This window comes from Plutella xylostella, chromosome 26 (assembly GCF_932276165.1).
Source record: "Plutella xylostella chromosome 26, ilPluXylo3.1, whole genome shotgun sequence".
Classification (NCBI taxonomy): domain Eukaryota; kingdom Metazoa; phylum Arthropoda; class Insecta; order Lepidoptera; family Plutellidae; genus Plutella; species Plutella xylostella.
In genome coordinates, this window is record NC_064006.1 from 8,343,083 (window position 1) to 8,370,406 (window position 27,324).

A 27,324-nucleotide genomic window follows, 5' to 3' on the forward strand; every position below is an offset into this window, starting at 1 on the left:
TAGATAACACTGACTGCAATTATTAAAATGTACAAAAGTGTCAATTAAGAAAAAACAAAGGATTTATTATTTAATGTTATATCCAAATTTTTGAGACTATGGAAGCATTTTGAATATATACAATTACAACTTTTTACATAATTATATTATTTTAAGATCTGACTATACATATTATAAAGTACTGCCTGTAAGAGTTAACTTGGGACCTGGGCCGATTACATAGAGTACCTATGAATGCATTCCAGTAGAGTCCCAAGTTAACTCATGCAGGCTTTACAATTCGGCTAAACAACTTCAATAGAAGTTGGCTGCTATCCGACTTTTGTGCTTTGTCAAACTTACTAACTGTCAATCTGTGAAAGAATGACTAGACGGTTTGTTAGTTTGACAAGGTACAAGACTATAATCGTAGCCAACTTCAGGAACTTTTAAGTTTGTTTAAACCGAATTGTACCTAGTTTTTAAGACGTAGAACTATTAGGTTATAAGTATAAGACTTATCTCAAATATTCTATTACAAAATGTTAGTTATTAAGTTTGATTCAATGTGCTAATATAATTATTGGTTAATATGATGCTTGTTACCATTTGACAATATTTTATTATAATTACTTTATTTAAATATGTTCCAAGTTAATTATTGAACAGTATTGACGTGTTCAGAAATAATTTCGATTGAAGTGCCATTTGTATCAGAAAGTTCAGAGTATTCTCATATCATATCATAGATAGCAAAGCATTTATAAAGGTTGACATAAGTATTAACTATAATTAAAATAAGACAGAAAATAATTGAAACTTTGTATATTTATACAATTTAAATAAATACGTTGTTTTTAAAATGAGCTATGATTATTATTACTTAAAATGTTATCACTTTAATAATATAAAAACCATACATTATACTAACAGACTAAGAAAAAAATACAAAATATGTTTTAAAAATATTTATTTTCTTTTTGTGACTGCATATAAATAATAAAACTGGACGGATAAAATAGGTAGCATATTAATTAATAGAATCAGAACACATTAAGTACAATCAGTAGTCAAAAGTATAAAAATATATATCACGAAAACCCTTGGTCTACAACAGTTATTAAAATAATTGAGTCAAAAATTTAGTTGAATTTAGGTAATAGCTTACACTTAAAATTATCATCACTTTCTACATTACAGTCCTGAAGTATAGTAATCTGTCCACATTGAGTAGTGACAAATATTCACCAGACTTGATTTTATACTTCACATGCGCGCGTCGACACCACAACACATTTGCGCAAGGTCTGGGTTTAGAGGAAAAAATAATTAAAAATAAGTAAACTATGTTTTTTTTACTATGAGTATCTATATATTTATTTAGAGTTCATTAAGTAACCAATAGTATAAATAGTAAACAATCTAATTTGTGACATACAACCATTTCAAAGTCAGCTATCTAGGTCTACGCACTAAAATACTCTTTTAATTTATACATGTATCTTTGCATATCAAAAGCTACTAAGTACGGGACCTAAAGCACTAGATGCGTAACAATCGACTTTTTTATTTCTATAAAAAACGACTTTTTGTTTGCAAGTCTCACTAGTAATTCGAACGACGATCTTAGCATCATCTACACGTATACCTACTTCTTGTCTGAGACGTGCCAATAAAGAAACGAATGTACAATGTAAAAGTAGCAGGCATAAAATCATAGAATAACGAGTACTAGTCTAGTACTACGCCGCTAACTCAGTCGCGATCGCGATATAGGTAGGTAGGTACCTACTGTTTTAAGACTGTTTCCTTCTTGGAACGCAGCATATAAGTGGAAATGATTTAAGATTGACGTCACGCTAGCTTCGTTTCTTTATTGACATTGGCACAGTTTAAGTATATCGTTACATTTACAATATTATACAGTACTTCTACAAGGCTCAATCTAACCGTCGCTTACTCTGCGAACTCTTCTAGTTTCTTGATGACCTGGTCCTTGTTGCGGCCGAGCCAGGCGATGTTCACCCGCGCCTTCTCCACGGCTTGCTCCACCGACAGCTTGATCTCCTCCAGCGACTTCTCGTTCTCTTTCTTCCATTCGAGGAACTGGAAACCAAGTAGGTGTGTTAAAGAAATGGGTGTTATTTTATGCCGATAAGCCCGATCACGATACTCTGTTAGATCATAACAAAGGATTAGTTGTAGACTTGACACATCTGTCAAGAATTTAATATGGAGATGACGTATAATTGATGACATTACAATATAAAAGGGTTGTTAATGATCTAATAGACTATGGTGAAACTAGGCGCCTCATGATTTATTTGTCCTAGGTACCTAAGCGTATTTGAAATAGGTGTTAGTAAGTAGGCAAGTCCATACGACAAAAACGAGTCACTAAGGTTTGCCATCGGGCATCTAGGGTTTGTCACTGTGTTGGCCACAAGGATTGGCCAGTCAGTACAGCGTCAGTCGCTCACTACCCAGTGTGCTCAGAACGTACATAAAGTACAGTTGATACGTCGCTCCTGTCGTCCACCTCATGTGATGGTGTGACATGTTCACCCATCCATGCTATGACCTCGTCTCGCGCGGCCGCACCGACCCCTCCAACTCTACCCCTCAACGGTGACCCATCCCTTCGTGCCCTGGTCCAGTGTCGCTATACCTGGTCCAGCTCGCGCTGCGTGGTGAACTGCTCCAGCATGGTCTTGATGATGGAGCCCACGCGCCGCGCCTGACCGGAGAACCTGCGAGAAGAAAACGAGAATTTAGTTTTGCCACAGAATAATAACTGGCATGGTTTTGCATAAAACCCATGATAATGGAAGCAAGAAAGCTGGAATCATTATTATATAAGCGCTTATATACGTACACGTACGTACAACAGTACAACCTAATCTTTTATTCGTTTATACAAAAGTGCTAGCAACTGTGCGCTTGCCTAAAATGCTATGCCTTGTTTTCCGGAATCTTACCCCTACTCACGCCTTCAATTTATCGTGGTACCTCGTATACCACCGATCTGTCCGTGATGGCCCACGACATATACCTACATGCAGCTACCAGCATGTACTTATACAATGTACTCACGCCTTCAGTATATCCTGGTATCTTTGGTAGAAGAAGTCCCTCGCCACGTAGAACCCGGCCGGCGCGCGCAGCACCGCCGAGATCACCATGGCCGAGTCCTGGCGACGGACCACCGACCCGTCCGTGATGGCCCAGGTGAGGTAGCTGCGAGGGGAGAGGGGTTCAATAATGTCAAACTATATAGTATTTTCATTGCCGTACATGCCCGGGTTCGAATCCCGGCGCTAACATGTACGGTCAGGTGCAAAGAAACCTGAACCCCCTCTCATAATAACAATGCTTCTGGGGGGGTCAGGTTTATCTGCCCCTTACTGAGTTATTTGCTCTTACGGTGTTTTAGGAAACCTGCACATCTAGATTTAGCACATCTAGATATGTGAGCCCACCAACCCGCAGTGGTGGGAAATGATTCAAGCTTAGGAAGGCAGTTTAGACCTTGGGGATATGCACAACGGTTCGAGAGAACCAGGTGCAGGTACCAACACGTCGACAGAGAATAGAATACAATAACCCTTTTCAGCTAATATATGATTCTTTCGACAGTGCAAATGTACAGCGACGAGGATGATCTTGCGACTACAAATTATAGTTACTCACAGCTGCAACAAATGCGGCTGGGTGGTCCTCGCCAGCGCGTGCATCATGGCGAGACGGGCGGCGGCCACGTTGGCGGCGCGGGCGCGCGCCAGCAGCCAGCGCCAGCGGCCCGCGTCGCCGCGCGCGACGGCGACCGTGTAGACCGTGGAGCGCAGGTCTAGGGGGATGCTGGGGGGCGAGGGGGTTGGTTAGTGTATGTACTTACGTTGAAATACGAGGCAAAGGTAGGGAAAGCTAATGCTATAAGTAAAATTTATCTTCAGGATGAATTATGAATTCTGACCTATAGGATATTATTGTCAGCACGCAGTGAAATTTATCCTTTCACTTTCACTCAGGGCCTTTTTTATTTACTTATATTAGGGTGACGGTAAATAGTGGACTAACGGAAAGATGATGACTCAAGGGTTCAATCTTAACAACTTTTGTCCTGCGACTTTTAGAAATTCGCGATAAAAACATTACAGTAAAAATAATTCTTCATTGAAATTTTGATGATTGACAGTGTAAGTCACACACAGTCAGAGAGCAATAAAAACGAAAAAATAATTTATTGAAATTTTTATGGTAGTGTGACTTTAGTAGGTCGCCAACTTCCAAAAGCTACTATCTATATTTATAGTACTTATGTATCTACTAACGGGTTATCCTCGTCAGGTGAGTCGGAGTCCATCCAACGGTCGAACAGTTCTATTGCGTTGTCCTCACAGCCCGCCACCCCGGACTGGCACGCCCAGCGACTCGTCAGCACCTGGGGGAGAGAGAGGGTAATATATATGATTAATTAAAATACTGAAGTTGCAAGTAAAATACTTACAAAAAAAAAACAATTTGATTAAAATGCTCTTACGGTGAAGGGAAACATCGTGAGGAAACCTGCACATCTAGATTCTATATGTGTTTCCTAAGTGCATTGTACTTATTCAAAAAACGGCGATACGGCTCGCGATCTATCACATTAGTACAACATTTACAGCGAAAAGCAGGTGACTTCTGTCTTCATAAAACGGCGTGCCATCTGGCGTGCGTGAAACAGCCTAAGCGGTATGTGAGTTCGCCAAGGTACAAAAGATTATAGCTACTTATAAATCCATCAAGTACCTGCATCTTCACAGCCAGTATGTCGTCTTCATCCCGGATGCTCTTGGCGTACAGCCCCCCGGCGCGCTCGTACGCCGGCGCCACCAGCGAGCGGACGAACGACTGAAAATAGTAGTTAATTGATTAAATAAAATGATAATAGATATTCTGCATAATGCACCTAGAACGGGGAGCAAAACGCGTTGAACAAAACGTGACAAAAAATTGCGACGCGCTATCTCACATCGCGCGGTCTCGAAACCGAGCGTGACGGGAAAAAATCTCGAGTCTTCTTTTGCGCGCCTTGTGCCACGGGCTAGCCCTTGAAGGGTTTTAGTAAATTGATAAATATTAGAGGGACTCTATACATTGATTGTTTAACATTCAGAGGAGTTCAATCTTCAATATAAAACTACCTAACTAAAACTATAAAAGTTATTCGTCTTGCAATAGGTTATGCATGGAGCTAATTTCTTTTTTTGACGATAATACAAGTTTACTGTAGGTATAAAGCAAAACTTTATCAGTTCTACTTTATTTATAATTTATGTCACCCTAGCCCCACCTTAGTCCCACATGGTCACTCTACCTGGAAGGTCCCGTACTCGGGGGTCCTCAACAACACGGTGTCTATCTGCGCGAGCGCGGACAGCCCCGTCATCAGCGGCAGGTACTCAGTCTCCATACGCAGGTACTTGAGTAGCCTGTAAGGGAGGAGAAGGGGTTAGGTTAAATTAAGGTAATGCTAAGTGAGTAGGTGATTATTATAAGGATAATTATTGTGAATGACATGTTATTGCTACTTGTTCTTCTAAGCGTCTCGGTGATAAAACAGTAGATAAATCTTTAAAAGGACTGGACCATAGAGTTCTACTATACATAATAGACATAGACTTTTGGTCGAAAGGAAGATCTATTCCATCAACCAACTTTTTACTACTTATTCGACAGCTAGGATAGATGTCGCCTCTAGAACAGGTTATACTTAAGGAAAGTCAGACTGACAGACACAGATAAATTGATAACACAAAGTTACAAACCCGAGAGCAGTATCATAATCCACAACATTAGTCTAGGCGAGAGCGCAGACATCTCTAATAAGTTGCACTCGGGATAGTTCCGGCACGGCCCGGTAGGCGGCGCTGTTGAGGGTCTCTGAGAGGAGGCGCCAGTTGCGAGCGTCGTAGTTCACACGGTACACGGCTGAGGATGAATAAAGTGGGATATATTGGTTTAAATAATAGAGAAGAGTTGTTGTTATATCTGTAAAATATGAATTGGATGATATATTTATGACTAATATGGCGGATAACACGTATGGGCTAGTCCCAGCCATTCTCTATCTTCTGGTAAGTTATGAGATTACAAACTGAAGAACAGAAGTTCAGGATGCGTGTGGGCCCTTCTGTTTTTATTAAATTGGCACGGCTTATCTTCTTTCGTCAGTCACTTATTATTATACCTGATCCATTTTGGCAATCTGAAGGTTTTGCAATTTCATAAGGCGAAATATTTCCGACATCATACATCGGTACTATGTCGGAAATATTATAAAGGTGGGTCTACGCTAGACGAACCGAGCACGAGCGGAGCCATTCAAGTTTCGTCGTTCACGGTGTCAAGTGTGGACGTACAACGAACCTACAACGATCACTGTCCTCGAAGGCGAAGCAAAACCGCTCCGCTCGTGCTCGGTTCGTCTAGCGTAGACCCACCTTAACAAAACTCACCCATCATATCAGCATTAAACAGCAGCCACTGGTTACTCTTAGCTGCATGCTTGAACCTGTGCTCACTGGCCACGCCCTCTTCTTCGGACAGCCACTGCAGGGGCTCCTGGTCCCTCCCCCCCGCGCCCCCCGCACCCCCCGCGCCGGGGACTAGCAGATTGAGGGGTACCCACCACGAGGCTGAAGAGTTGGAGGTGCCCAGGGATAGGTAGCGTTTCTGGGGAGCATAGGAAAAGTACATTGACTTATTTATTTCTTGGAAAATAGACAGCATCATAAAAATACCTACATATCAAAATAGTACCACTACATAGAAATCTGCTTGGCATCTATCACCCCGTGCAATGTATGACGGCTCTATTTTGGCAGTGATTAGCTCTGGCTTTACAACCATTCATTCTTATGGTCCATCCAATCAATCAAGTGTTAGAGATTCAGATGGATTCAATGCACACAATAAGGTGATGTATTTGTGAGTAGTTATAGTGAACAATCATAGGAGTTCTACAAAGAAATCTGGCCAAATGTCACAGGTTTATGCAACTATACTGTCTAATGTTCACTAACCTGAGTAACCCCAACCGTCTGCCCCTCATAGTCCCTGACCACCGTCAGCAGAGGGTACCCAGTCTGCGTGGTCCACGAGTCCATGACTGTCTTCACGGTGACGCCGCGAGGCAGCGCCTGCGCAGTCGCCGCGGCCGTGAGCTCGGCCCACAGGTCGTCTTGCTCCGCGTTGGAGTACGAGTGTTTTATGAGGTAGCTGTGGGGTAGATGGGAAAGATGGTAAGATTTACATAGTATAAAAACAGAGGAAGATATGAAGTAGCTTGTCGATTGAAGAGCAGTTACTGCTAACCGTTATTCTCTTTAGTGTTATGAACTATAATGACCTATAAATATAAGGGCGAATGCATGTAGAAAGCTGGTGGACATCAGAGCTCTATTTACAGTAGGTACTTCGCACTTTTTTCTTAAAGTTCGGTGACAAATCGAATCAGCACGATAGTTCCATAGACCGACTGAGCTAAGCGCTGTAAAAACGGCTTATACATACACGAGCCACCGCGGCTTCGCACGGGCGCAATTCTGATGCTTCACTAAATAAAAAATAAAACGTTATTATCTATCTTATTGAACCGAAAAAACCGCATCAAAATTCGTTGCGTAGTTTTAAAGATTTGACATACAAAGGGATAGATAAAGTGACTTTGTTTAATACTATGTAGTGAAGTGATAGTGAAACAATAAGTAAAACATCACTGACTTGTGTATAGCCTTCCTGAACACCTCCTCCCCGAGGAACATCCTCATCATGCGCACGAGCGCGGCGCCCTTGCGGTACGAGATCTCGTCGAAGATCTCCGAGATGCGCGCCGGGTCGGTAATCTCGACCGAAACCTGCGCAGAGGGGAGATATAATTAGTATATGGGTAGCAAGTCACTGTAGGGTAGGGTAGCAAGAAGGAAGGAGAAAATTGACGTGGCTGTGCAACATCAAAGAGACCGGTGGACCGGTGTAAAAACCGTGGATGAAATATTGAAACTGGCCAAGAAAAGACAGCGCTGCAAAGAGCTGACTGCCAACCTCCAAGGATGGAGAGGCACTGTAAGAGGGGTCAGAAGGCCTAGTACGGGGCGCATTTAAGACGTGACAAAAGTTTTGCATCGCCGTCACACACATGGCGCAGCTTCAAGAGTGAGTGCGACGGAGAACTTTTGTCACTTCTTATTAGCGCCCTGTGCTACAGGGTCAGGTCTCTTCAGACCACGTACGTAAAATGCCTTTTTTCAGACTGGTCATGAAAGGTAAACAATCTTACTGTGAATTGACATAAAATCTAAACAATATTTTAATTTGAATTCATGAATTTATAAACTAAGTTTCAAAATAAAACATCAGAACTAATGTGTTAGTAACTAGCAAAACCGGCCAAGGGCGAGTTGAACTCGCGCAGTAAGAGTTCCATGCCATTATCTTCTTTTATCTATAGGTAATACTTATTAAATATATTTACGTCTACCTAAGTTCTGGTGTTCATGACTAAACCTACATGCTGTTACATTGGTGTTCTGGTTACAATTAGAGTTAATCACTAAGGGCTGATTTTTCAATAAGCAGATAAAATTTTTCTGAGGTATAATTCTGATGCTGCCTCATCGGAATGATTGTATTAGACAATGGCAGCTACAATTTTATTCCTCAGATGATGATGTCATCCGGCCGATACGGCTACGGCGATTGCTGCTGGGCGGGGTTGCGCTTTAGATGCGCACGGAAATGGCTGATATAGCCAATCTTCTTGGAGATATCTGACGATTGAAAAATCCGACCTAACATAAATAATGTTGTTAGTTAGAGTAGTATACTGACCGGGTGTGAGGTCTGGAGTGCGTCCAGCGCCAGCACGGCGGCGTGGTGCGCGGCCGCGTCCGTTCGCGCCGTGCCCCACGTAGACTCCACGCCGTCCACGCCCACGCTAAGGGAGAAAAAGTATTTGTATGAAAAACGAACATAATACACTCCCGGAAAATGCAAAAGTTCCACTCACAAAATGCCGAAACCAAACGACCCCAATTTTTTCAAATTTTAATTTAAAATTTGAACAAAATATTACCGTTTTTACTTTGGTAATATCCTAATACTTTGTTAAATTTACTTCAATGTTGCAGAAAGCGTTATTAAGCTTGCCTTTTCAGTTTAGGAGTATTTTGAAGCTTCTCTCAGTGGAATCTTTTCATTGCCCGTGAGTGTATACTGTATGTCACTGTGTAAAGTCATATATGAAAAGTACAGGAACAAATAAATGAAGGTGCCCCCCGAATTCTCTATGCCATCAACGCATGGACTCTCGTGCAGTAAGCGGATGATCATTTCCTATGCCGAGATTTGGCCGAGATGACGTTTATTTCGGGTGAAATTGGAAAAATGCTATTTTGGAAATCTTGCATAAAACGTAAAACGTCTAAATATGGGAACACCCAAATATTCCGAAAAACTTTTTTCCGAATTTGAAAACACCGAATATGTAATTTACGAAATATTGCAATACCGATTTTTTTAAATGCCGAATTCAAAAAATCACGTAAATTATAATTTCGAATATTATATTCACGAAGATTTGTTATTACGATTTTCAAATACACGAACGTTAAAAAATACGATTACTTAAGCATACGAAAAATAAAATACCGATTTATTATACTCACGAAAAATTCAAATCCCGATCGGAAATGTGATAATTCGTGATTTTGACAAAAAAAACCATAAACGTCTTAAAAACCTTAGACCCAAAACCTAAAGATAGGTGCGACGACGAGCAAAGCGAGGAGGAGCGTGTTAGGTGCACATAGATATCGAAAAACAAAGCGGAGCGCAGCGAAGCGGAGCGGAGCGTTTCAAATATAGAGCAAAACAATTGCTCGGAATTTTATGGTGTTTAACCTTAAAAACCTTAGGACCTAAACCTAAAGATAGGTGCGACGACGAGCAAAGCGAGGAGGAGCGTGTTAGGTGCACATAGATATTGAAAAACAAAGCGGAGCGCAGCGAAGCGGAGCGGAGCGTTTCAAATATAGAGTTAAAATATTGTAAATAGAAAACTATTTGTAGTATTTGTTGTTAAGTAACACAACAAAGCAATAAAATTGCTCGGTTTTTTACGGTGTTTAACCTTAAAAACCTTAGGACCTAAATCTAAAGATAGGTGCGACGACGAGCAAAGCGAGGAGGAGCGTGTTAGGTGCACATAGATATCGAAAAACAAAGCGGAGCGCAGCGAAGCGGAGCGGAGCGGAGCGGAGCGGAGCGTCTCAAATAATATAGCTTGAAAAGTATTGTTAAATTGTATACGGATTATGCTGTTAATAAACACACTTTTCTTAATAACTATTTCTTGTCAACTAAGATACATTCGGGAATTTGTATTTTCGGAATATTAAAACTTCGGGATTCGTAATTTTAACAATTCGATATAATAAAAAATCGTACTTTTAAAACGTCGAAATAATAATATTCGGAAAATTGACTTTCGTCATTTTAATAAATATGTTGTTTGAAATTTCGTTTATTAACTATTCGTGATTTTCTTTATTCGGAAACTTAAAATTCGGGATTGTGAATTATTCGGAATTATGAAAGTCGTAATTTTAAAAATCGTTATTTTCATATTCGTAAAAAAGTAATTCGGATTTATGTACAGGGTACACACCCTCTAAATATCTATGAGTTTGACGTTAAAATTTTGATTTGAAGCGGACATATTAAACGGAGATATAACTTGGGTTATGAGATTTATCTCTGATGATGATGATCATAATGAGTATACCTGGACATGTATGTGGCGAACCCCTCGTTGAGCCACAGGTCGCTCCACCAGCGCATGGTCACCAGGTTGCCGAACCACTGGTGCGCCAGCTCGTGCGCTATCACCTGACGTGAGAGGGGTTATAAGTTTCAGGTATCTGTATGTCACCATAGAATGGAAGCAGATGCACCGAAATAGGCTAGAATAGTTGAAGACTGCAGATTACAAATGTGTGATTGTGTGTTACCATAGAACCGAAGCAGAAGCGCCGGAATAAGCTAGAAGAGTTGAAGCCTGTAGATGTGTAGATGATATCGTAGGAGAAAACTACATAGGCATTTGATTGCGTAAATAAATTAAAAAAATGCTTTTTTTGTTTTAATGCTACTATATTCCAGTCCAGTGAAATGAGAGACCAACTAAAGCCTCTAAGTCTTATTATCTTAGGTGAGATCAATTTATCAATTAGCAACATTTCTAAATGAAAAACAAAGGCGTCCCACAAGGCTCAATCCTAAGCCCTTCACTATTCATAATTAATCTACCAACAACTAAAACTACCGCTTACCTCAGCCACTCGCTCCTTGTTGCTGAGCGACGACTGCTCCTTGTCATACAACAATGCGGTCTCCCTGTATGTGATTAAGCCCCAGTTTTCCATGGCACCCGCCGCGAAGTCAGGGATGGCGATCATGTCAGACTTGGGCAGCGGGTACGGAACCCCGAACCACTCCTCGAAGTATGTGAGGACTTTCGGGCCGATTATTGAGGCGTATTCCGTCTGTTGGTTATAAGTTTTAGCATTGGGGATTAGATATTTGAAGACAGATGAAAAATATTAAATGAAAATATTCTGTAGCTTTGTATCTGATTATTGAACAATGTTTTAGTATAGGAAGTTTAAAGTATGGAATACAAATCTAAACGAAGGTATTTGGCACTAGGTATTTGGTACTAATACAATCCAATGTTTAATCAAATAATGAGGACAAAACAAAAGCAACAAAACTGTGTGTGTCAAATTAATGTTTCTAACTATCAATGTATAACTTCCTCTCCACACTGCAACCCACAACAACATACGGTCAGCTGCATAAGTAGCTATACACTTTTGTACCTAGTCAAACTACCTTGATATCAAACCTTCGATGTCTGAATGAATGAATACGCAGTTTGTGATCTTGACAAGGTACTAAATTGTATAGCTAATTATGCAACTGATTGTACAACAGTATACGCGACCTGGTTGACAGCGTCCCTTCTCGCCCATATCCTGAACTCGGGCTTGGCGAGGTGCTTGGGGCTGGTCACGTGCTGGAACCGCGACACCACCCACGCCACCAGGTACGTGGACATGGGGACTGACTGCGCGAAGTGGGTGAACGTGTACGCCTGGGAGTCTAGTCTGTGGAGGACGGTGCGGAATTAGTAAATTAAGTAGCTATACTCTGTCCATCTTATTAATGGTTTTTTTGACGTTCGCTTATGTCTTGTAAGTAAAGGTGGTTTTAGTTTGCAGTCATCAAATATGTATGGGTTTTCGAATGTCAAAAAACCATAAGTAAGATGGACAGAGTATACATGAGATATTTGTAGGTAATCGTTGTGAAATGGCTTCAATTTAAAGGACAGGGGAGAGTAAAACACTCGCCATTTGTAAATAGTACCTACATGCACATTACAGGTCCATCCATTAAACACAGACTCAAGAGACATAGCCAGAGTTAGGAACAACGAGTTTCTCGTATAGTACAAATATAGTTTAGCACTCAACCGAGCTCTTTACATAAGATAAACCATCGACACCTATTTTAGGTATGTAGATCCACCCAGAGCTATATTAAAAGTACGCTAAAAAAAGAAATATAACCTATAAGTACTTACTTGAAAGTTTCAGCAATTTTACTCCACGGCCAGTACGGCTCCAGAGGGCTGAAAAATAATAGAAAATTAATATTTTTCATAAAAGGTTATCCTCTGACTCTCGGCTGAAAGGGAGGGGAAGAGTCATCTTAGAAGGGGAAGGACGGGGATAGACATGTTACTAGCTAAGAGGAGTGGGATCGATGTAGATAAACGTCACTATATCGCGACTCGCCATAAATACGGCGCTGTGATAGGTGAAACGCGAATTAAAAGGATTTTGTCGACGTCGTTAAAGAAACCTGTGTAGCAGCCGATGGTCAACGCTGGGTGATGCCATTTAAAATTAGCCTTTTTCTTGATCTGCTTTTCAGCGCCGGTAAGCTACAGCTTTCTTTCTGTAGGTATATGGCCATAGACTATACAACCACACTCACTTATCGCTCCCGCTCTTGGTGCTTGGCATGTTGGAGACGGCGGCGAGCGCGCGCGCGTGTCCCAGCGCGGCGGCGAGCGACGCCTTGTGGGCCGGCTCGAACCAGCACGGGGACCCTTGCCGATGGCCGAGACACATTACCTATCTACACGTAGGCGTTTACAGAGAGAAAGCTGGAAACTTAAACACCCTCAGAGGAGAATATAAGAAAGCGCTGACCCATTTAAAGTACGGTATTTTGCTTAGTTTTTTGTCCGACATTTTGCTTAATCGGCTTCTTGCAGCTTTCTTTCTGTGGCCGCTACACGCGTCCACCAATAACAGCTCCGTATTTACGGCGAATCGCGATTTAGACACCTTTATCTACGTCGATAACGAACGCGTGTAGCGGCAGCTGTAGGTAGACTATATAGCTACTCACTTGTCGCTGCTGCTCTTGGTCTGTGGCATATTTGAGACGGCTGTGAACGCGCGAGCGTGTCCCAGCGACACGGTGAACGACGCCTTGTAGGCCGGCTCGTCCCAGCACGGGAATCCCTTGCGGGCCGAGATGGCCTCGAACTGAGTCGCTATCAGGTATCTGGGGAGGTAGGCGACAGGATTAATGTAATGTGATTTATGTTGTAAAAGAGCTGTAGTAAGCCGAAGCGGGGTGACTTGTTGGGTCATCGGTAGAAACTTTTGTTGAGGAGCAAAATTTGTTTCTGTTTATTTTAAAAAGCCGTAGAATCAAAGATGGCTTTACCAAGTGGCCCCGGTACCTAGGATCCCAGGCCGCGACAGATATTTCTGTAAATATAGATTCCCGGGTCTTGGGTGTTAAATGTTTGTGTTCTGTGATATCTGCTACTCGCCTGCCAAGCGTGTAGATTATGGCAATAACGTTCTAGTATTGTAGGGAGCTTGTGCCGTGCAGTGGTGTATTACGGGTGTGCGTTGTTGTTATGACGCGGGGTTATCAGCTAGCACGGGGCGCAATTACCTAAGACGTGATAAAATTTTGCATGGCGCTCACTCACACCGCCGCGAGCCTTAAGAGCGAGCGCGACCGAGTTTTGTCACGTCTTACTTGCGCCCCGTGCTAGCCCTTCAGGAGTAAGTACTCACTGGTCCACTCCATCCTCCTTGTATTCACTAATGTACACGCCCTCCAGCTCGCTCTTCAAGTTGCCGGAGAAGGGGATCGTCAGACGGTACGAGGCGCCTGGAATAATTAATAACAATGTACAATTTCACGTTAAGAACAACCAGGTACGGACAGTGAATCTATGAAACATGCGTTAGGATTTGGGTGTTACTTGAGACTTTGCAATAAGCAGACTTATTGCTTTAAACGATCTATCAAGTCCAGGCAACCTTTTGGTAAAGGGATGGCTAAGAGTGTATGAGGGTCACATATAAAATTATTATAACTAGAGGAGGACCATTCTATCCAATTTACATACAGTCTTTCAGATCTACAGAAACAGACGATGATGAATTGGGGAATCCAGAAGACTACTTGATCCTTTTCTAGAATATTCCAAACTGATCAGACAAGCAACACATACCTTCTTGCAACTCCTTGCTCAGACTGAGCGTGAGGAAGTTGTATGTATCATTCAGATCCACCTTGGTGACAGCCGGTGCCCCGCCCCCCGCGTCCCCCGCGGCCCCCGCGTCCCCCGCGGCCACCGCCGACAGCTGCACCTTGTCCTCAGCTATGGTGTAGCCCTTGGCGTGGAGGACTATCTTGTCAGTCTGGTTGACGGCTTTTATCTGCAATGAGAAACGTTTGTTATAGCTTCAATTCTTGATTTTTTTGTGGATAACACGAATATAATTATCGAATGCCATCGACTTTTATTCTAGCCTCAAGTGTAGGGTAGTCGGTAGATGAATTCTTCAGGACAGAGTGTTGGGGAAGGCTGAAAGCGGCTGAAGCGTGAAAAGACCGAGAGAAAACAGATGCCTTTGAATTTAGCAGTGGAAAAATTTGGTCGAATGAAGATGAATTGCAAATTTTTGGGGTAGGTATAGTATTGTTGTATCGTAGCTATTAGAAATACACACATACTTATATGTATCTAAAACACATAGGTACTATACAGGATGGCCTAAAGGGTGACGTCCAAAGGAAACATTTTGATTCCTTAGGTCAAGGGGTAGCCAAATCACCCCCATGTATGTTCAGCGATTTTTAGTAGTTTAGGAATGTTTTAACTAATTTTCTAAGAAAATTTTCCTCAGTGGATATCATTATTTTTTTGGATAACTTTGACTAGCTCGATCGTAAAATAACTAACTTACATTGACAGCTAGGAAGCTGAAACTTTTACGGTTAAAAAAGAATTTAAAATTTAAGAGGATGCCATAAAAAAAAAGTTTTCATGGGGGTGATTTGGCTACCCCTTGACCTAAGGAATCAAAATGTTTCCTTTGGACGTCACCCTTTGGGCCACTCTGTATATAGCTCGTACGTAATCTAAATAATCAATGCAGATTTTCAATTGGTAAATTTAACCTTGATAGAAACCAGTGAACTGTTTCACAAAATTTACCTATTGTCAACTGTTTTGTAACCAAAACACCAATAATTTATTGAATAGAATTCAATATAGGTATACGTATTCATTTTGTATGGGTTATCAATTAAATATTGAAACCTAACAACATTCTATTGGAGTGTTTGCAAGGCTGCCTACAATTTATTGCCCAACAAATTATGTACAAATGTTTGTTAGTGTGCTTTACAAATCTAGGTTACGAAATAATCAGACTAATATCTGAAAAGCTATAGATGTCATACGCGCTAGGATTCCTGGGTAGTACGTTTTACCCGACCTACAGATTGCAAAAATTACGGTTTTGAACAATTTAATGTCATTGTCTATTGGTCAAACTGAACAACTTTTAGAAAATCATATCCTCGCTAATAAACTCTTTTTAAAATCTTTCATGCAAAATTATAAATGTCCCAAATTAAGAACATGACACGGGAAAAAATGATGACCTATTCTATTCTATTCTATTCTCTGTGGGGGTGTTAGTACCTGCACCTGGCTCTCTCGAATGGAACCTTTGTGCATATCCCCAAGGTCTAAACTGCCTTCCTAAGCTTGGACCATTTCCCCACCACGCTGGTCCACTGCGGGTTGGTGGGTTCACATACCTAGATGTGCTAGATCTAGATATGCAGGTTTCCTCACGATGTTTTCCTTCACCGTAAGAGCGATGGTATACATTGTACTTAAGTTAAAAGAACTCATTGGTACATGTCAGCGCCGGGATCGAACCCGCATCTCTGGCGTGAGAAGCGGGCGCTTACCCGACTGAGCTACCACCGCTCCTAAAAAATGATGACCTAAAGTAGTTGAAATAACCAGATACTTTGATTATTTAGGGAGCATTATGAAATGATGACACCCAGTAGGTAGTATGGGTAATAAATAGGATAGTTCATAAAATAAATGAGTGTCAACTTCATACAAAAGTGATGTGATGTATGATTCAGACAGTGGGTGAGTGCATAAATATTAAACAAATGACAAGTTGTGCATACGACACAAAGCAACATTTACAGTTACAACTTTCACATCAGCGACTGTCACAAAGGTATTGATTACCTATTGTACTGCAGTTTGGTGTAAGTGGTTATGATAATTACATGGTTGAGTAAAATAAATATGTAGGTAGATGGAGAATCGAAACTAAATAGTCCGACGATAATTGTTAGTTGCGTTTATGTAATATGTACAGAGTTACTGTTGGCTATAGGTAACAGCTACACAACCGCACATATTACAATTCACAATAACATTTATAGAAAACTAACATAATTTGTGTGGTTCTGACAGGTATTTTCCTAAGCTTTAGGATTGCTATAGCCTAAAAACTGTCCCCACCAAAATCACAGAAGAGATTATGTCAGTAATGTTGTGCTTGTGTTGGCAAAGGTCGCTTGCATTTTTCAAGGACTTTGATATCTTGATTTTGTGGCTTGATAGAAGGCAGTTGGCTAATAGTCAAATTTTCATTCTATCTATTCGTTGCATCTGACAGTTGATTAACCAATCACAATCCCAACTTCTCATCTAAAATCCTGATGTCTGCCGATGCCTATAGTATATACCAGATGCCCAGTGTATACTTGTGAGTTGTGACCCTATAATATCTTGCGGTGATCATCAGTGAACCTACCATATAAATGGCGAACACATAGTTGAGACCACTGCCTACAACACTAAGGTCAACAGACGATCAACGTCCGCAGAATTATAAATAGGCCCAACGGCAACGTAAACAGGCCGAAAAACTTTACAAATGGCTTTATTATTATCTTAATAACAGTCAAAACGGCTAATAGATGTGCAAACATGGCTATCGACCACTCTGCCAACTAGTTATTAGGCCAATGACATCGCTGAGGCTACTTGGTCCGCCTGGCGGCTCTCGTGAGATGAATCGCTAAATACTGGCCTTCACACCAGGCGTTGACCAAAAATGGAATCTATCACTGGTTTGTTTTTATAGAAAGGGTAGATCATTATCATCAACTGGAGTGCAAGAAAGGAGTGACGTATCAACTGTGCCATAAATAAGTCCGTCCCACACAGTCAGTCTGCGATTGCTATTCTTATTTTAATATTATTTTATGTAACCAGTAAAGCCATACGATAAATAAATAAATCATTAATCCTTTCACGTTGGCCACTAATATTAGATCTCTAGTGCTGCTTATCGACATGCTTACAAGAAGAATCGAACAACAATCCTGTGAGGCATCATCGCTCCTGGATATAGGTCCGCAGTACTTTGCGTTGCCCTACTCATGTGAACCAATGAATAAATGATTATCACCAACATATTTCATGAATAAGTTTTATAACTACCCTGATATCAGCATAAAACAGAATGCCATAAATCACTGTATGGAGCCGTCACATACCACATACAACATCATAAATCACAAACAAATACTTAATTTAAAAAATATTGGCAGGCCACGTGCATACCTATCAATATTAATTAAAATGTACAATTATTTTGTAGTTACACCTAGTACTTACCTACGTACCTAACGACCTATAGGATAAATATTATTATAGTCAATGTCATAAATTCATAGAGACATTATTTATTATTATGGCCGCATCAAAATAAAAAGTGTTGCAGTAACGCACCACTGTCTACCCTACAGTTTACAACAATAGTACAAGCCCAAAACCTTTAAATAAAAACCGGCCAAGTGCGAGTCGGGCTCGCGCACAAAGGGTTCCGTAGCAGCAAATATAATATTACAGTTAAGGGTCTGCAAGGGGTAATCGAGGGTTGGCATTGTCATAGAATTATGTAGTAAACGATGCTCTACAACCTTGAAAAAAATCACACAGGTAGTCGAAGAGTCTAGCTAGGTGCTGAATGATTCGAATTTAAGTAAATGCGTATGGATAACTGTAAATAAAATTCAGAATATCACGAAAAACCAGAAAATCACACTCCCGTATTGTAACAACTGTTTCGTAATTATTATGAATTTTCATATGATTTTTATAATATTATAAAGTTAAATGCTTGGACTAGGCGCTAAATACCTTGTTTTTTAATAAACACACACTTATTTTGTGTAAATTAATCGCAAACTTGAGCAATTTTTTTCTCAAATCTTCATACAAATATCTATGGCGGCTTTCTGTGTTATAAAATCATAAACACAAGTGACGTTTGACTCAGTCGGCCGCTGGCCTCCAAAGAAGGGTCACGTCGGTTTAGGCAGCACTGACAGCTCGCGATCTTATCGTGTACAAACACAAAATCACTGCACATTGGTTGTCATTGCACTTTTTCAACTTTTATGACACCAACATAATTTGATTTGAAATTGAGGAAGCATAATTCTTTTATTATATTCAATACATTAAATTAGATAGTGGGTAATATTCTCGTGACATTACAGTCTCGTAAAAGTCTGATGAGGAGCAGGAATATAGCGAATGGATCTAAGTGATGACAATACGCAGGAACATTAGGTTAAGGATCAAAAATACAGTCTCATGGTGCTGGTGGAGGTATGGTCTCGTGAGGATCTGATGAGGGCAGTAACATGGTGGTGGCTCAATTTTATTTCAAAGATGTTAATAGCTAAAAGCATTGACTTTGGGCTATTAATTATATTCTTCAGAGAGAGAGAAAGATATTTTATTTTTCCTCTGGATGAGTTAGGTTTACTGGGTTTACTAAGTTCATTCTGTTAATGGCACCAAGTTGTTATGTGTTCATAAGTAATAATTATTGATTAACAAAATGCTGTTGGTTCTCCACGAAAATGTAAAAATAAAAATAATATAAATAAAAATAAATTCGTAACGTAAAATTGTCAATGACGGAATTTCTTCTATAGACAGTAGCCACTAAAAAAAACCAACGATAGATTGCGTGATTTGAAGATAAAGATAAAGATACATTTATTCGACACATAGACAGCAACAACAAAAAAAAGAAAAATATGGATTTCAAGAAAAAGAAATACATACTTATACAAAACAACAAGGACAAAAAAATAGAACATGAGACAAAAACAAAAATACAGACAAAATACAAAACAATAACACAACGGTTTGCTGTCCGGAGTGTTGAAACGGCACCAGCTCAGCATGAGCTGTGGACAGTAAGGCCACAGCACTTGATTGATCGGCGAGCTGAGCACCAAAATCAAGAAAATATTCAAAGTTTCCATACTCGCTTTTCACGCACACACATCACAAACTCATACCTTGTTCTAGGAGCAATGTCTACCCTGCTGCATTTCCATGACCACTTATCACTAGTGTCCCACCGGTTTCGGTGCTCAGCGGAATAGCACCATTAACCATTATTATTCTGAGATATCATCACTTTTTATTCTGAGTTACCCAACATAAAATCACGCCATCTATTGAAATCATTTTTTAAAATTAGGTTTTGTCTATGGTGTAATCCCCAAATTTAAGGGTAAAAGCTAAATAATTCTATTTTAACCTTTTTTATACCTATTATATTAAAAGACCTATTCAACGATACCCTACCTACACCATCAAAATAACCGGAAAAAATATCAGCCCCAATTTACTTGTATGGGACAGGGAGTACCACAATATTTTTTTTGGGGTACTCCCCATCTATGCGAAATGACAACTTGATATCTTTACCCGTTTCTGAGAAAAAGGGCGGTGACAGACGGACAACAAAGAGATCCTATAACGGTTGCTTTTTTCCTTTTGAGGTACGAAACCCTAAAAATAAGAAAAAATATTATGCTGCTACCAAAAAATGTACTTACAGGTATTGAAAAAGCGGTATATACTAAACAAATTATAAACAAATATATATATATATTTTTATTTGTAACTTTTTAGTTGTTTTTATTCTATGAAATTTTACGTCAGTAGTTCATGATCATTTTTTATTTCAATAATTTTGTTGTTATTTAAATAGGTACCTTCAATATGCATATTTTTGTAATGTGAAAATCAAGCCCTTTCATTCGGTACCTTACACGGCAATGTTGAATTATTATTTTTTCGATCATCACTTATGTCCTCTAGAGGGTGCTATGTACATTTTAATGTAACGTCACATAAACTATAACCATCGTGCAATCAATACGCGTCTAACAATACTTCATGCATCAAAATTTATCAAGCCGTTTAGGCTACAGGAGGGAACAAAGAAACAGACAAACATACATACATACAATCAAAAAACATTACCTTCCTCCTTCGGCAGTCGGGTAAAAAGGAGTAAGACAGGGGGTCATTCTGAACTTTTGTTCTACGAGTTTTGGAAATTAACAAAAAAAACCTTTTTCATAGAAACTTTGTTGGACACGTGACTTTTTACCATGGAAAACGAATATTTTTTTTCGCGAATTTGCAAAACTCGTAGAACAAAAGTTGTTCAGAATGACCCCTTGACTCATTCCCTTTCGGCTTAGTATAGCCCTTTTGCGACACTATGAATTTACTTTGCTTCGTCGTCGGGGTTCAGTTGGCTGGAGGATGTCCGAAACTTATTATCTACACTTTAATACTTGTAGTTACCTTTCTACAAGTAAATACCACATTTGTTTGAAAAAGCTAATCGGGTTCCGAGTATGGAGTAAAGTGGCACTCCTATTAATTTCTACTCTTTCCTGGTGCCTACCAGTGTAAGTAAAAATTATACTTAAGTACCCTAAAATCACCCAAAATGTACTTGAACATAATTTTCAATAAAGTTGGTAAAAGTTTATCGAACCACTGTGCAAACTTACATGTGTGCGTGTCACTGCGTGTGCTGTGTGAAGAGCATTGAAAACCCAAATTTGGCGCGGCACGTCACCCTGTACGGGCCCTTAAATCAACCTATCTCAAAAACTATAAGAGATACTTTGATCAAACCAAAAATCGTTGAAAGAGTTAATTAGCATGCATCACCTCTATTTTTTTTAGAATTTTATACCCCGTAGTTATAAAAATAGAGGGGGGGGGACATACTTTTTACGACTTTGAGAGCTGATATCTCAAAAACCGTTCAATTTAAGAACAATGTTTTTTAGAAAACTTTATATCATTTTAAAAGACCTTTCCATTGATACCCCACACGGGTATGTACATCGAAAAAAAATAATTCATACAACACATATTCCCATCAAATTTCATCACTGTAGTACTTATAGTTTCCGAGTAAATCGGCTGTGACAGACGGACAGACGGACAGACGGACAGACGGACATGACGAAACTATAAGGGTTCCGTTTTTGCCATTTTGGCTACGGAACCCTAATAATGATAATTGTTTAGGTTTACCTGGTTACGCGCGGGTTGGTTTAGCTGCCAGGGCCAGGGGTCAGAGGCGTGTGACCAAGACATTTAGACAACTACTCATGCGTTCCACTTTTTTATGCAGAAACATGAATATCGTTGACGTTGGCGCAAAATAACAATGTTTCCTCAGTTAGCCAAGTGAAGTCTAGTTAGTCTAGACACCTTTTATAAAGCGTGCAATGACGGCATGGCCAGGTTTGTATGAACTCATTGTTTACTTCTATTCACCTCTCACTGGTCGTATTGCCGTAAACATATACATTTCCTATGCTCGAAGTCTCACAACTAGCTATAGAATCCCCGAAAAGTACTCAGAGGTGCATTGCAAGCGAACCACCCACTGTCAACAGTACATTTGTTTGTATCGTGTGTCGTCGTTCTATTACACACAAGTCGTACAACCAAACCAAGAGCCAACTCACCAGTATGCTGACAACTCCGAAGAAGGGGAACTTGTTGGTGGCATTAACGTCAAACGCCAGCATGACGTCATAGTGCGAGGGCCTGACGTCCCCCGGCAGCAGGTACCCCGGAGCCCCCGCGCCCCCCGCGGTCTCCTCGGGGGCTGCGGCGGCGGCGGCGGCACATGCCACCAGCGCGAGCCAAGCTGCTCGCATCACGGTAACTGTGGGGAAATGAGGGTTAGATGAACATGTGGTTGTAACTATGCTGCGTTCAGTGAGTGCATCAGTTAGCTATATTCTTTTGGAACTTTTTGAAGTAACATAGGTACCTCCTATTGATTCATACAAAAATTGAAAGAGTCTAAAAAGTATTGCAATTGCAACTGATGAAGCTGTGGGGGAAATGATGGTTAGATGAAGGAAAATTGTTGTATCGAGTGTGGAATCAAGTCTTGGGTTTGAAATCCAGTGAGTGTCGATATACCTACGACGTGGGCATAGGTGTCTGCCATAATGCAATCAGTTGCATAATGTAATCAAATTTTGGCCCAGATGTGGCGAGAAAGTGGTTCATACTGTAAATGAAACGACAATGCTCTTATTGATTGGTGACAATTATTTACAATCTATCTATTGCCTGGCGTGATTCAGTAAGGAGAGGTAAAATTTTGTAGGCCACTTAATATACCTACCCAAAATCTTAAAAAAAATAGCTAGTGCTGTTTGGAAGATTTACCGTATTGTTTCTAAAGTCTAGGGAAGGTGTAAAAGTTATATTATGATGATAGCAGAACACTATTTTTATCCTAAAATCCTGAAGAGTGGTCTAGAAAAATAAACAATAGGTACCAACGGATATAATTAATCTTGTTACTTATGTAAATTACGATAATATTTAGTACATTATGTAACTAAGGAGCGGTCAGTGACTGGAGCCAGCTAGTTTTATACCTGTTTTTATAACTGGTATCAGAAATCATTATTATTCATTCGATATTCGCCATCATTTCTCTATAGGATTTGAATCTAATTGAGAGCAGTAGTTTTGCGTTCTGTAGTTTCGGTAAGTACATAAATCAACATGGGTACATGCGTAAGTATTTACATAAAACTGTAGAATTTTAGGCGTCATAAGACTGATAAGGTAAGCGTATAATACTATCGGTATCGTACGGAGATTTTCATAAATGTATGAAGAAACAGCGTCGGCAATGCTGATGAAGTGGAGTGGACGCACTTGCGTGAATTTCTACAAAGAATACTGAATTTGATGCGTCCGTTGCGTACCTACAATGCTGAAAGGTGGACGCTTACCTCAATGGTGTACTTAAATAAAGACTATTGTATGTAGGGAGCTTGGTAGTACGTACATAATTATGTTAAGTATATCTCTATGTATGTATTTATAAAAATAAATGTGAATTCTGATCACAGCAGGCGGCCCGGCTCACGCTGGGACCTCCCCACGGGGGTATGAGTGTGGAATATAGAACAGCACTTAACCGCAGATAAAAAACATTACACTTTACTATTCACCAAGCAACGTACCTATCTACCCAGCTAAACGACTTAGCTTACTAAAAGGTAGTTGCTTATCTACTTTTTACACATACTTACCTACCTATTTCTACCTCATTAAGTCTATCCATCCAAAGGTTGTCAGGAAGAGATCGCTATAAGCGTTAGACCGTTTTTTGTAGGTACCCTAATTAAGTTGTAATGTAAGTAATCTAATATTTATTTTGTCTATTCTTGGTGTACTACTAATAAGTGCTACTGTAGTTCTTACTAATAAGTGGTCTCTCTATATCTACAGGGTACCTACGCATAGCCGTAGAGTAGAATATTTGTGATCAGAAACCTTCTAAGTTGGGCTTTACCATCAATAGACACACGCTAGACCACCGTTAAACTTGGTTTAATCTTTTTTAAGGTATGCACATATAATTTCAGATAATTATCTAGGCAAAAGGCAGGTGAGAACCACATTCTGGCCATGACATCCCACACGGCAGGCTGGGAAGGCAAAATACCTAAATTGCCTTAAAATTACAAGTCTTACGAGGAAAATAGTTAAGATTTGTGCGTAAAGATACTAAAGATGTCTACATAATAGTATTTAGAAGAGTTTACCTTGTACAAGTAGCCCTATACTTGAGCCTTGCAGGGTCTTTCCTCAATAAACCTAGGCACTTATATCTACAAGAGATGACCACCTACATATTAATTTTATAGCGAAATAGGTGCATGGTCTATAGGAAAATGTTATCTCTTATTTTATAAGCAAGCTATAGAAATAAATGGTGGATATAAATCTATGATAAATCTGAGTATTCAATATTATCAATGCAGTAAACTTTGTGTACAAATCGGAATGTGACAATGTCATTGAATGACATGAATTATGTTTTTAATTTCAACCGTCGCTGTTTCAAGATCCCATCCAATTTGCATCCAATCCATATGCACCGGTGGAGTTTTAGGGACCGTTCAAATGTAATGTACAGTTCTCCCATATTAATAATGCGCATGCAAATCTTCGCAAACTGTCGTATTCCCGGAAACACCCGAATCATTGAATCGTGAGAGCCTTAAACAAAGCACTTGCATTTTGATCCTTGTTCGAAAGAAATAGTAGTCAATATCATGTGACACATAATCGAAAACAATTTGGGCGGTCGGTGGCTGTCACCGATCAGTCAAGGGTCTCAAGGTCAAGATCAATATTACTTTTGTGGAATTATAAAGAGCTGCAATTACACATCGTTCTTGTTATTTTTTTCAAATGTGAATTTAATTTCAACTTTAATTATTTTTGACGACGCCATATTATATGAGGCACATTTAAGAATAAAATATACGTCACATTGATAGACTTCATTTTGCCAATAAAACCACACCCAAAAGACCAAGTTTGTAATTGTAATATTATTGTGAATGATCAGCGCTGTAAATACTTTTGAACTGAGATTTTAATGTAAACCTGTGTTTGAAATCCATATTTCTTCTTCTAATATAAACCTTGTGTTATTCAAACCTTATTTCATACATATTAACACCAGCTTGAGTAAGACATTTGAAAAGTACTGTAACATTTTCGAAGTAAATTTTAATATTATGAATTATCGACTCTAATTTCGTTACTGATAAATCAATATCTCTTTTAGCACCAATTACATAATTCTACTAAAATTTCATGAAGAAAATGCACTTAACCACTCTAAATACATAATAGTTTTCTAACGCTCGGGAATACGACCGTTGCCGAACAATGACGAAGATTTCTATGTGCATTATCAATTTAGGGGAACTGTAAATACATAATGTTCGGTGCATAGACTCAGTATATACTACTAGCGTATGCGTAATGCACACACTGACAAATCAAAATTGGTCACGCTCAGGCGCGGGCCTTTTCGGTGCTGGAGAACTCACACAATTTTTTTGAATTATTCTTAATGTTCTTTTGTTTGTTTCACTTTTAATTTTAATTTCATTTTTTATTTTATTTTTTGGTGTGTGGTGCTAGACACTGAATAAAGAGTTTTTATCTGTTATCTTTTAAATGGAAGAAATGCCATTCTCATCGCTAATAATATCTACCATGCACCATGCTACAATGCTACCATGAAACCACACCAAGGAAGATAAGTTGGTAAGTACCTACTTCTCTAACGAGAAGAGCCCTATTTTAAATGTTTGGATTCTTTTCGTATTCAATACACTCATAACTCGTCATAAGTAGGTACACGTAACTCACTTTCATTATTGTAGCTGATTAATTAATAACATAACACTACGTTTTACGTTACCACCCAATAATAATTGTATTATTCACACACATACATAATTTAGGTTTGCATCGCATACAGTAAGTACATGAGGTTATCCGTTAGAGGACTTAGGTTACCGATGTAGCTGTCAAAATGTGCAAGCTGAAGTGGGCTGGTCATATCTGCCGAAGAACCGATAACCGTTGGGGTAGACTAGTTCTCGAGTGGGGACCACGAACAGGCAAACGCAGCGTGGGACGCCCTCCGGCCCGCTGGTCTGACGACTTTAGGAAGGTGGCGGGTAGTAGCTGGATGGGGAAGGCCGAGGACCGAGTGTAGTGGCGCTCCTTGGGAGAAGCCTTTGTCCAGCAGTGGATGATCATAGGCTGATGAGGATATCGGTGAAGCATACAGTACAGTCTCACTGGAGACTCGGCAAAGTCTGAGCATTCCTTTAGTTGAAGTCATCATCATCAACCAAACATTTATACGACGACGCTAAAGTATTTTCCTAAAAGAATACAAGTGATGCTTTTAGCCTCTTGTTGCAAGTTTGTGTGGCGATTCAACAATTTACTACATTTTGTTTTAAATTTATTTATTTTATTTATTTATTTAAGCAAACATAAAATACATTTATACAAATAAATCGCCGTGGTTCTTAGTTACTAGATTTAATTAATTAAACATTCTTTATAACTGGTGAAAATACTTATTGTTTACATATTGAGGGCTTTAATTATTCATTACCTATTACCTACCCACTTGACCGAACTTTTAAAACATTACGAAAAAACTCTTCCACTCTTTACCCCCAGCACACATAAACAACAAACAGATAATATGTAAGTATTCAAAAATAAACACACCTTTAACCACAACAAAATAAACGAAATATATGTAATAGATAATCACAAACTTACTTACGTTAGAAGTGGTGGAGTGAAGGAAACAAAATCACGGTTACACGAGCGATCCAAGCGAGTGCCCGCGGCCGACTGGACTGTAGGCGGACTTCATGAAAATGCAAACACCAACCACTGCTTAAAGGTACGTCGTCGCGTACGTTAAGGCCCACATTCACGAGCGTACCAATCCGGCGGATTTGTCGCTGGCGACAAGTGACATCTGACGTGTACTGTGCCCACCGTGTAGCTCAGCTTCCTCTCCCTCAGCTCAAGGCGCTCCACTTCGGGATGCGGAATGCCGAAAATAAGCAGGGCACACCGCTCCCCTCGAC

At 39.8% G+C, this 27,324-nt stretch overlaps 1 protein-coding gene across 1 annotated transcript; it reads right to left on the minus strand.

Moving 5' to 3' along the window:
* Positions 1-932: 932 nt before the first annotated feature.
* Positions 933-27,295, minus strand: LOC105380001 (aminopeptidase N). The gene is given in 22 exon segments (XM_048630575.1): positions 933-1,286; positions 1,940-2,085; positions 2,648-2,729; positions 3,073-3,216; positions 3,670-3,837; positions 4,311-4,420; positions 4,771-4,872; positions 5,339-5,453; positions 5,790-5,952; positions 6,480-6,696; positions 7,047-7,242; positions 7,747-7,880; positions 8,854-8,959; positions 10,808-10,911; positions 11,355-11,567; positions 12,029-12,191; positions 12,671-12,718; positions 13,507-13,665; positions 14,193-14,289; positions 14,636-14,843; positions 22,330-22,532; positions 27,008-27,295. Coding segments are annotated over 21 exon segments (2,988 nt in total). The 5' UTR covers positions 22,525-22,532; positions 27,008-27,295; the 3' UTR covers positions 933-1,168.
* Between the last annotated feature and the right edge of the window lie 29 nt (positions 27,296-27,324).